The 11,865-nt window shown below is 41.6% G+C and overlaps 1 protein-coding gene across 1 annotated transcript in view; it reads right to left on the bottom strand.

Annotated features, from left to right (window-relative positions):
• Nucleotides 1-285: 285 nt before the first annotated feature.
• The window catches only part of ISX (intestine specific homeobox), a 28,162-nt gene continuing 16,582 nt past the window's right edge, over nucleotides 286-11,865 (bottom strand). The window contains exons 3-5 of the mRNA XM_068142339.1: nucleotides 6,715-6,866; nucleotides 1,916-2,032; nucleotides 286-1,232 (exon numbers count right to left, since the gene is read on the bottom strand). Of these exons, the coding sequence (XP_067998440.1) occupies nucleotides 996-1,232; nucleotides 1,916-2,032; nucleotides 6,715-6,866 (506 nt within the window). The 3' untranslated portion in view covers nucleotides 286-995. The remainder of the gene's footprint in view (nucleotides 1,233-1,915; nucleotides 2,033-6,714; nucleotides 6,867-11,865) is intronic.

Here is an 11,865-nt window from a genome sequence, read left to right as displayed (position 1 = left end):
TTAGTGGTAGTAGGATTGGACCCTGAGTAAGCAGGGGAAAAAACCCTGAAACATATTTTGGAAGGAGATGAATAATATGTAAATATTAAGGCACATAGACATTTTATAAGTGGGCAGGCCAATCTCATTATTGATCTACAATTAAACTGAACTGTGGGGTCATAGCATCCTATTATGTCTAGTAGATTAAATTCGGGCTGTCTCTTTCTGTTATTGTTTCTGATGGAGTTTTTGAGCTTTTTTAATTCAGGTCAAAAAATGAGAGGCTTCCTCATAAGCATTTTAATTAACAAGCTGAAGGATTCTCTTGTCTCCAGAGACTCACAATACCAATCCAGAGCTCAGCACTGCTACCCCCGCTAAGGCTGTCACACTTCAGCTCACATTGTGTTTGTGCCCCTTTATTCATGTCAAAAACACAGACAGCAAATTAAACCCACCGCCTTCCCTCATTGACTGCTTGGGGGGGAAAAAGGGTCTTGAAAGTTTAATTTTTGACCTAAACACGTTCTTTGCACCCCCCAGTGCATGAGGATGTGAATGCATGGGGAAAGAGACCTAAATCTGTGGAGGAAAGTCCTTTTGGCTAGTCCTTGGGGCTATGCGTACTTCATCGCAGGCACCTTGCCTGCCCCAAGCTGCCAGTGCAATCAGGTCATCCAGCATTGTCTCAGGGCTGAGTAAAACCCCAGTCCTTTTGCAGAGTTGCTCATTGCACTGTTCCACCACGGAGAAGCTCTCAGCTGAGCAGTTGGGGTTTTAAAGAGCACTCTGCTCCTCAGGCAGATGGGGAGCCCCTTCCTGGTCCTGGTGGCTGTTGCCCACGTTCGCTAGGCTGTCACTGCAGCGACTCATGGTGGCACTCCTGTAGCAAGCTGACCTTGTGCCACAGTCTGTCCATTCTCCTGGCAAGCTTGTTTGAGCAGAAGAATGGCACATCACCGAAACAGTAATGGGTGAGAAAATCATGTCCCCAAAGTTCCGCACTCCCTCCTCTATGTGGAGCTGCTGCAGACACTGCTTCTTTCCAGTTTTTGGGGTAGTGGTGCGCCATAAATGGGGAGGACATTGAAAAGCAAGCATGGCTTTGGGAAGGGCATCAGATCCAAGCCGTGAGGAATGAAGGAGAGCATGCTGGGCAGCCAGGCAGTTGTCAGCTGCCCTTGCAATGGTGAGTAGTATCCCATGGCAGGGATGGTAGCAGAGAGCTTTCTTGGCATCAAGCTGGGAGCCTTTCAAGAATAAAAATGCAATCTCAGGTGAATCAATACAGACTTTTAGTTAGCTACAATTTACCATCAGCCTTACTTGTTTCTCTGGTGCTCAGTAATTAAGAAGAAAAGTTTAGAGGGATAGACTCCCAAAAACTCAGTGATGTGTTGTCACCCAGGGAGAAAGGCCAAATACCTTCGTTATTTCTAGCCACGGAAAACCTCCTGATAGGGAAAGAGCCTCTGTGCCAGCCTGGATAATATTAACTGTCCTGGACTTGGCAAGGACATGGGCCAAGGGTAAAAAGGGCTGGTCAGCCTAACAAGGCTGGATGTTGTAAAAAGATACTGCCTGTAAACTAACACAGCTTTGTGGCTGCAGATGTCATATTTCTTCCCATTCAGGAAACTTCTCATGGTAAAGGTATTTTGAATCAGAGTTTGACTTAAAGGGAAATGATTTAGAAGTAAAATAGGGAATAATCATCCTGCAAGAGTCACCTCTCAGCATATTTACAAAACATTTTAATTTAAAGAAGAAATACATTATTTGGCCAGATTAGCTGGGATTTCTCTTCATCATTATGCCATTTTTTTGTCACTTTCAGTCCTCTTTCTCTGGGCTAGTCCCATGTGAAGAGGCAACCTAGTGAAGGATAGCTCTCTTTCCCTCAGTGGCTTTATACTCAGCCTTCAATACTCACTGTGATATCTGACTTGGGAGCAGGAACATAATCAACTTCTGTCAGATGCTGAAGTCCACCAAAGTTGCCAAATTTTTCATGTTTCCTCCACTTTGCTCGCTGGTTCTGGAACCAGATCTGGATACAGGTAAGACATAAAAGGCAAAGAAATGAACAGGAGATGAAGGAAGAACTTCTCACTTCCAACTGTTTTTCCTGTTCTCTAAGTGAACATGGCAAACCATTGACCTCTGGCTCAGTGAACCAGGGACTGAACCTAAAGGGAAATGTTGAATTTGGCAAAGCACTTTTCACATTTTATGCAGTGTATCGGATGTCTGGGCTGTCAGCCCACCACATCAGCACAGCCTCTTTTCTCTGACAGCTTACAGAAGAGCCAGAATCTCCCTGTTCAAGGAAAGACAGTGTCCCAGCATGCAGCAGGTGTTCCAGGGCTCTCCTGGGAAAGTAGATCCTTTCACGGTCAAAGTTTTGCAGCAGTCAAGGCATTGTATTTTCCCTGGAAGGAGCAATTTGTTGCACGACAGAGCTTTTTCACCCTATTGCCAAGTAAACACTCTGGGAAAAGACCCACTTAGATGTTTTGCTGGGCTGCAATAAAAATTCATTACCAGTGGAGATGTAGTATCAGGGTTCTTCCTATCTTTAGCTGGTAACATTTTGAAATGCGCGTTGAGGAACCTCCGCAAAAGACCCGAGGGGATGACATCTTCTAAATCACTCAGAAGTCTGAGTATGTTTTCTGCCATCTTCTTTTGCACTAGAAACCAGACAGCTGATTTTCTCAGTGGAGTTTCTTTCACCCGCCAGCTGATTTGACCAGTCTGGCTTCTGGCTGAAGCACAAAAATATTTAGTGTGCAGCCACAGTAGTGCATCTTGCTGGATTGCTGGGAAAAGTTGAATTGTAGATTTTACCTGGCTTAGGAACTTGCTGTTTGAATGTAAGGAAGTGATTCACATGAACACAATTGATTAAGGAGCAAAATCAGATGCTATAAACATGTATGCATTTTAAACCACATAACGAGCAGTTCGGTTGTTTCTGCATCTCTTGCCCAGAAAGTAATGGGAACATCACAACCTTCTGCTATGTTGCTGATAGTTAGGAGCATCCATGGTTACTGAAAGGACACTTTTGTTTTTCTGGGTTTGTATGTGTTTGAGAACTGCTTAGACTGTATGAACTGCTTTATTCCCTTCCTGCCATATAGCAAGTATATGGTGAAACGGTACCATGAAAATGACTCCTCTTCAACACTGACAAAGTGATTGAGGGCAGAGGAGAGGCTGAAGCCAAAATTCATCTTCTGAAGTACTCCTTCCAAAGTCTGCACATTGGATAAAGTCCTCACTAAATTAATTTAAATTTTTATTTAATAAAGGCAAAGCTGTGATTACAGACTGAATTTCTCTCTCTGTCCCCTCCCTCCCCCTCTGACTCTCCCAGCTCTCTATTACTCTTACCTCTTAAAATGCCTATCCTGAATTTCTTTACTAGGATTTAAACCTATTCCTCCATGCTCTATCTACCACAGATATCAAGTTAATGATACAAGTTATTCTTTGCACACTGCTAACCTTCATTTTTGCAGTGTTCCCGAGCTATGGCACTGAGATAGAGCACAGTATTCCCATGTGTGTTCGTGAAAGTCACACCAGTGCTAAAGTCAGGGACAAGTACTTCTTGCCTGAGATTTCACAGAAGACTCACTTGCTCTATCAGTGATCAGCAGCTTCTTCAAGCAGCCAAGGATTAAGAATCCAGAGGGGGAGTGGCATGGACTATATTGTAGGAATGGCCTCCATCTATTCTCTGTAAGATTGTCCATTTGTTGTTGTCTTGTAGACACATGACCAATGATCCAGAGTGTGCTGTACTAAGAATCAGCCTTTTCATTATTTTCCAGTTCCCTTATATTTTTACCACTTCAGAGCACTATCATTTAAAATGTTACTGATTAGGTAGTTGAAATTCACTGTTGTGTCCCTAAATGATTCTTATGAGAGACCACCTTTCAAATGTCCTTGATTGCAATTGGTCACCTGTTACAGACCCAGTTTTTTGTCCTTTACCACATGATACTTGGGCTGCCCAGGGAGGTGGTAGAGTCACCATCCCTGGAGGTGTTCAAGAGGGGATTGGATGTGGCACTTGGTGCCATGGTCTAGTAGTCACAAGGTGTTGGGTGACAGGTTGGACTTGATGATCTTTGAGGTCTTTTCCAACCTTGTTGATTCTATGATGTTATGACACTTGATGTGCTCTGTTCTCTTAATCCAAGTAGGGTGTAGGACCAAGGCAAGGTCCTTACAGTGACATGCTGTCAAGGTTATAGAGGCATGGAACCACAGAGTGGTCTTGGATTGGAGAGACTCTTTTAAAGATGATCTAGTCCAGCCTTTCTGCAGTGAGTAGGGATATCTTTCACTAGATTACGTTGCTCAAAATCCTGGCCAACCTGGCTTTGCACACTTCCAATGATGGAACATTTACCATTTCTCTAGGCAGCCTGTTCCAGTGTTCTACCATCCTCACTTTAAATAATTTCTTCCTTATATCCAGTCTAAATTTACCCTCTTTCAGTTTTAAACTGTCATCAATAATCTCATCATAAAAAGATGATTTTGACTACATCTGTTTTCCATAAACCAGCGCTGATTAGCCTTAAATATATTACCCTTTTTTTAATTCTTCATTAACAGAGGCTCATATTGGCTTTATCACTGTTTTGCTAAAAATCAATGTTAGGCTGACAAGCCAGTCATTATGTGATTGTCCTCTTTATCCTTTAGATACTGACACAACATTAGATTTCTTCAAGGTCCCTGGAATGTCTCTTGTGTGCCAGGACCGATTAAATGTCAGCACTGATGGCCTAAAGTGCTTCTAAAGCAGCTTTTTAAGAGCTACTGGAGGTAAGTCACCTAGAAGTCTGGATTTAAAAATATCTGTCCATAACTGCTGCTGTTCAACGTTGTCTTTATGAAAAGTGTTTCATCATCATCACCATGTAATACTACCTCCTTACCTGATCTATTTCCAAGGATAGAGCAGACATCATGGATGAGCACCTTTGCCATTTCTGCATTATTCTGGGCAGTCTCACTAGTTTGTAAAATAACATTTTTTTATTGTTTTTAATGGACTTCTGTCGAGTTTCTGATGATCTTTAATTTTTGTGACCAATGCTTTGGCCTGTATCCTTGTGTTTTGCTTATTCTTTTGTCTTTCATATGTTCTTGTTTCTAATGTTTAGTCATCCAACATTCTTCATTTTTTTTATTAAATGTAGGCATGTACACATGCAGGGCTATAATTCCAGCTATCCACTTCAACTGTTCCATGGCAATCATACCTTCATGTTTGTGTTTCATGGAATCATAGAATCAATAGGGTTGGAAAATACTTCAGAGATCATCAAGTCCAACCTGTCACCCAACACCTGGTGACTAACTAAACCATGGCTTCAAGTGCAACATCCAATCCCCTCTTGAACACCACCAGGGACTGTGACTCCACCACCTCCCTGGGCAGCCCATTCCAATGGCCAACAACTCTTTCTGTGAAGAACTTTCTCCTCACCTCTAGCCTAAACTTCCCCTGGCCCAGCTTGAGACTCTGTCCTCTTGTTCTGGTGCTAGCTGCCTGGGAGAAGACACCAACCCCCACCAACCCCCACTTGTCTCCAACTTCCCTTCAGGTAGTTGTAGAGAACAATAAGGTCTCCCCTGACCTTCCTCTTCTCCAGGCTTCTCCCATGATAAGTCTTTTCTATTTTTACCCTACAGATGATAAATAGTTTTTTAAGCAGAAGATTGTCCTGTTCTTTCATGTGATTTGCTGTTCTGTTGGGACCACTGACTAGTAGCCCTCACTTGGGCTTTATACCTTTGGAAATGCATTGTGGGTGCATTGGTATTGCTAACGGGCACATTACAGCTATGCTGTTCCAATTCTCCCTGTCACCTAGCTATGAAGCAGTATCATCATGGTTAGTCAATAATCCCAGGCATGTCATGGTCAATAAACTGCTCTGTGTTTAACTTTGATTTTTAGAGTGGGGTATGTGCATCAAAGTAGACTGATGACTCCAGCACTATGGCAGGTGCAGAAACTGCCTCGTGCAAAAATCATCACAACAGTGCCTTGTAAACAACACCAAATTCCAACACACAGAGGTATGTATATTTTAATGCATCAGATCTAATATTCAGTAAACGTTTGGGGGTCAGGCTTTTTGAGCTCAGTCAGGAAGACCACATTACAGCTGGGGGGAACTGGATTTGTTTCCATGCACTGAAATTGCCACCAGGGCATTTACAGCCTGTAATATCAAAATACAGAACAATAAGAAAGCATTTTGATCTGGGCAGCTTTCACTTTTTTTTTGAGACTCTGGAGAAAATGGATGTGGATGACATTTTGTTCTAGATGTACATTGGTCTATAAAAGGTTGATAGAAGGTTGATAAATACTTTCATGAATGGCCACTCTGTTGCTACACAGTCCAACAAGTTGCTCATAACCACCTGCAATTCCTATTTGCTGTGCATTTAGTATGTTTAGAGCTCCTGTTAACCCTTTGATTAATCCCAGGTTAGTTGGTTAGTCCCAGATGAGTGAAAACTATTTTTGTTCCCTCTGTGTAAAAGGAGAACAATGATACTGTCTCCTCTGTAAGGTAACAGAGAGGTCACGTATTTCATTAACGTTATCACCCAGGCATAAACTATTAAGAATGTACTCTGAATGAAGAATTGGTGCAGTGAATACAGCCTTTTGGAGACGTAATGTACCTGAACTCTGGCTTCTGGGAGGTTTATCTTTGCTGCCAGTTGACTGCGAATGTGGACATCAGGGTAGTGAGTCACTTGGAAAATCTTCTCCAGTTCCTGGAGCTGCTCAGCTGTGAATGTTGTCCGAATTCTCCGTTTCCCTTTCCTCTCAACTGTGCAAACAGGGAAAGGTATATCACATTTTACAGGAAAAAGCCACAGGGCCACAAGAAGATTCACACAATTGCTGTAAATAGTTATGCAGTGGGGACAGTATCTCAAACACCTTCTAGAGACGTACTTACCACAGGTAACCATCTCCTGATGCAACAGTGAAATGCAAATGAACTCTTATCACTCAAGGAGTGAGTGCCTATCTGTGTGCTTATCTGCAGTGCTAATTCTATGGATCCACTGGATGTCAACAGATACAAAACTCTATGTATTTTTACTACACTAGCCCTGAAATTTGTTTGTCATCAAAGTCCTTTAGTGTTGGACCAACCTTCAACCTGTTTTTGCTCCTGGCACGTGTACACATCTGCTGCTAATTTCTAAACCCATATTAGCTATTGGTGATAAAAACTCTTGATGTAAACAAAAGAGTGGATATTCCATTTTGTCTTGGTGCTTCTCTCATGCCTGTTTTAAGAATCATCTTTCTTTCAGCTTATAAATTTTCTGTCCCTATCTCCTCCTGTCATAGTGCTCTTATTTAAGCTTTCTTTGGGCTCTGAGGTATTGTTTTGTTCCATTGGCACTCTGCTGATTTTGATAAATTTTCTCCTCCTCTGTGTCAGCAAGACCAAAGAGTACCCAAGATGTAAGAACTCTGTGGAGAGAAGTTGAACATTGAGAGCATTGAGAGTTGAAGATCGAGTTGAGCACAGACTGGACTTGATGATCTTTGAGGTCTTTTCCAACCTTATTGATTCTATGAGCATTTTTGACCACAACTCTCTTCCTCTACCATTCCCTTGGCAGTATTTAGGAATACTCAAATGTTTCACTGCATTGTGACAGTGGCATTAAAAAGTGCTACATTGCAAAGAAAAGTCATAGTACTCTTTTGAGTGCACTGTTGTTGTGTGGCAACTTTCAAAACAAGCTTAACTTTAAGAACTGCAAGGGTCTTAAAATACATGGAGCAGCACATGGGGAACTTTGGATGCAACAAATTCCTAAGGGAATTCCTTCACCTGCTGTAGTGTGACCACACCAAAGACTCAGCTCTCCTCCACTGCTTTGAAAATGTCCTCCTGGGTATTTTATTTTGATCATGAACTCTTGTTTGCCAGTTGGTGGAAATTAGAATAAGGTCAAGGTTTCTCTGAAATTATTCTCAAGAGCTGACATCTTGCAAAGAGGAGGAGAAAGGAGCAATGGAAGTGATCTCTACAGCAGCTGATCTGTAGACTTTGGAGTTCAGCCTTGTCCAAAGACTGGAACCCTCTGATGCAAAAATGAAGTATCTTCCAGCTGACACTGAACAACCACCACAAAAGCCATGCTTCAAGTGTTGTGAGCCAAAGAATTTTATTGAATATGTTTTTTCTGCTGAGCTTGGGAAACTGCAGCCTTATAGGAGCATAAGAAATCTAATATCATTAGTGACTATGATGAGTTTGCTACTCAGTGTCCTGAAGAGATCTTCAATGACACCATGTTGCTCCAGAAAATAACCTTTTTGAATGTGTTTGGTCTTCCATATTCTGATGACAACTACCAATTCAAACTATGTAGCTAGGTATATACATGCCCAAATGGAAACAGTTAACTAGAAAAGGTTAGCTTAGTCCCTCAAAGAGAATTTGTACTTCCTTTCTCCACATTTCTTTGAACTACTAACATAAACTTTTTCCTTTTGGTGGCTAAAGCAGTGAAAAAGGTAACTGAATACCTTGGCTAATATAAACAAGCTTTACTGCCAATCAGAAAATGACATCTTTCATTCTGTATAAAAAAAACCCCAAACCATTGTGTTCCTTTTGACACAGAAAAATAAGAGGGGGAAAATTCCGTCCATTGACTTGGTAGGATGGTGCCTGTGACACAATACCTGAAGAGCAATGAGTGAATAAATTTCCTTGTAAATATTTCATCTTTCCTAAACCTTTCAGGTACCTGGAAAGGCAGCTAGTCATGCAAGCATGACTGCAGAGCGTCATTTATCATAAATGCTGCCAATATGCCCATATCTCAGGGACAACTTAATAGAGCTGATGTACAACCTAGTTAAATCCATATCATTAGACTTTTCACTGGCCTATCAAAGTACTACTGATTAGACTGCAGTGTTAGCTTCAGCCCCAAGAGAAAAATATTATTTGTCTTGAATCTAGCTGGCTCTGCTGGGGCAGAGAACTGAAATGAGAATATTTTTGTGCCTTTATGCTGAAGGTAGCAACGGGCACCCTCTTCTAAGAAGCCCTGATTACAAAGTTGCAGTGACTTGAACCTTTTCATTCAGGTATCCTCCACGTTTCCTTCTTGAAAGGTGAACTCTTTACAGACCAGACTTATGTAAGGAGAGGGTCTACACAGTGCTCAGCAACGTCAATTCTACTGAAACCAGACTTTTCAAAGCTGAAACTCATCAGATTAAAAAAGGTGCAGTAACATGTGGCCAGCTACAAGCCAGTAGTGACTGAAGGACAGGTTTCAATTGCAAATGAAATTTAGGTTGCTGGCAAAATAGACTTTTGTGAAATAATCAAGGCTTTTGTAAGTAGAAAATCTAGAAAAGTGCATTTTTTTTTCACTAGAAGTAATCACTCATTCTCTTTTTGTCTCACACACACACATATATATATAAAACAACCTATAAAAGACATCAGAAAATCTGAACCCCTGTGCTAACATTTTCTCTTGCAAGATGAAACTTTCTCTGACTGTAGCTTTGATACTTCCCTTTGCCTTGGGACCTCAGCTTCGAGATCCCATCGCAAACAACGGCATTCAGAACTGCAGTCTAATAAAGAATGTGGGTGGAAGATATAAGACTAGAAAGTGTTGGAAGTGTAACATTGGCTTTACAAATGTGGCTCTAGAGTCTCTGGGGAAATAAGAGTGTCTGAGTTTCCTGAGCTGTTTTTTTTTTTTGCTATGTAAAACCTGGGGATATTCAAGTGTGCTTTTATTCTTCCTGAAAGTCATTCGCAGGTTAGCTGACTGCTGAAACCAAGCCTGAAAATATCAGGCAGCTAAATATGTCAGCATTTGCAGATGCTTAGAGATACAGCTGTCTATACATTGCCTTACTGCTGACATTGGAAGGGCCAGATTCAACATGCTGATAAAGCAATACAGCTCCTTTAAATTCAGTAACAGGCAACCATTTGGCCTCTGCAGATCTGGCTTCATTATGAGGCTAGACTTGGACCAAATTCAAGCATTTGATTTTTGTAGAAATACAGATTGTTCTTGAAGGTGTGCATTGATGGGCTGAGATCAATGGGTACAAATTGCAGCAAGGAAAATTCTAACTACATAAGAGGAAAAAATGTTTTTACCATTAAGATAGTTTGATGTGGGCCTGACGAGACTGAGAAGTATCTCCTTGTAGACACCCTGCATTTGCCTGGACGAAGGCCTGAGCAATGTTATTGAAGCTGGCCATGCTTAGGAGCTGGGGTTGGACAAGATGGTCTCCAGAGGTCCCTCTCAACTTTATTACATCTCTAACCTGCAGACATCCACATGAACAGAAATGCCTCCATCATTTCTATTCTAAAGACTAAGGGAACTTCAGGCTTTAATACTAAGCTCAGCCCAAGGAATCTGATTAGCAATTCCTTATTAACACAATTTTAGCTTAGCATATTATGGCTTATTTTTACTATTCAGTATAACACAGTTACAAGATGGATTTATGAGAAAATCAATACCAAAGACTACTTCTTGTACCTAAGTTTGCTAAGTGAAAGTTGTGCAACAACAACAAAGCCAGACCTGAGCAAATGCATTCAGGACTATAGTCTGCAGTAGGCAAATAGCCTACGGTGCACCTTGCACTGCTGTTTCTCAGCTCCCCTGCATACCTGAACCAGCTGGATAAATGCTGGGAGATCTTTGCAATGGCATTTCCATGTGCACTTAGTCCATTAATAGGCTAAGACTGTCTCAAGCCTATTTAGTCTCATTACATAGGTGGAGGGATCCACTGGAGGGATAAGGAGATAAAGATCCAAGAGAAGGGCTGGAAGCCAGTGCAACACATATTTGCTTTGGAGTATGTAATCTAGGTAGATAAAATCTGGTAGGATCAGTTTATCTTGCTGCAACTCTGTCATTTCTGGATAGACACACTCTCATGCCATGTGATAACTAGATTCAAAGATTTTGCTGCTTCTTTGTCAAGAAGAGAGAAAACAGGTACATAATCAAGCAACCGGCTTAAGCCATATCCTCAGAAAGATGTTTTAGTCTGTGCAAAATGTTGACTGTATCATTTGTTTCTTGGAAAGAAACTTGGGAGTCTTGAAAAAAAACACTTCACTATACCTGGTTAAATTCTGATTTTGCTTTTGGCCTCTTTTAAATAATTTCCCCTCTCTTTTTTATATTCAATGCAGTTACAATATGTGGATCTCCCAGGTAGTTCCTTCTCATAGCTTTTCTGAATATTGTTCTCTTGTGGTGACAGTTTGCTCGTGGCAGCAAAGCCCACAGCAAAAAAGAAAGGCCAACTGAAACTCTATCAATGAGTTATTACAGAGCACTGGTGGTATCGAGACAAAATATTCTTGTCTGTGTACAGAGATGGGCCTGGGGCAGTCCCTCTGCTAGTTAAAGAGGTGGCTCATGGCTTTAAAAAGAGCTTGTGCTGCAGTTCTTAGGTTGGAGTAGGGCTAATCCTCATTAAAGTGATTTTTCAGCTTGTTTTAGGAAGGACTGGCACAGCCAGTGAGACTGACCCTAATTGGATGGGTACAATGTGCTCTGGGTAGTACCTCATCCTAGTGAAACCTGGCTTTTAGCATCCAGCGGCTGCCTGCTCAGGTGTGGCAGAGATGCACAACTTGAAATTTTAAAGGCTTGACTTCCCTTCACACAACTCCTCGAGGGAGAGTTGCTTCCACCCTGATGCAGAGCACAGTGCCTAATCACCTGACAGCAAGGCTGAAATGCAGAGAGGAACAGACTTTCAGCATGCTAAAAGAACTGTTTAAG

The sequence above is a fragment of the Melanerpes formicivorus genome, unplaced genomic scaffold (genome assembly GCF_026170545.1).
Source record: "Melanerpes formicivorus ecotype bairdi unplaced genomic scaffold, bMelFor1.0.p_v2 SCAF_8, whole genome shotgun sequence".
In the NCBI taxonomy this organism is placed as follows: domain Eukaryota; kingdom Metazoa; phylum Chordata; class Aves; order Piciformes; family Picidae; genus Melanerpes; species Melanerpes formicivorus.
Note: the sequence above shows the minus strand (reverse complement) of the source record. Positions and strands in the feature narration are given on the sequence as shown.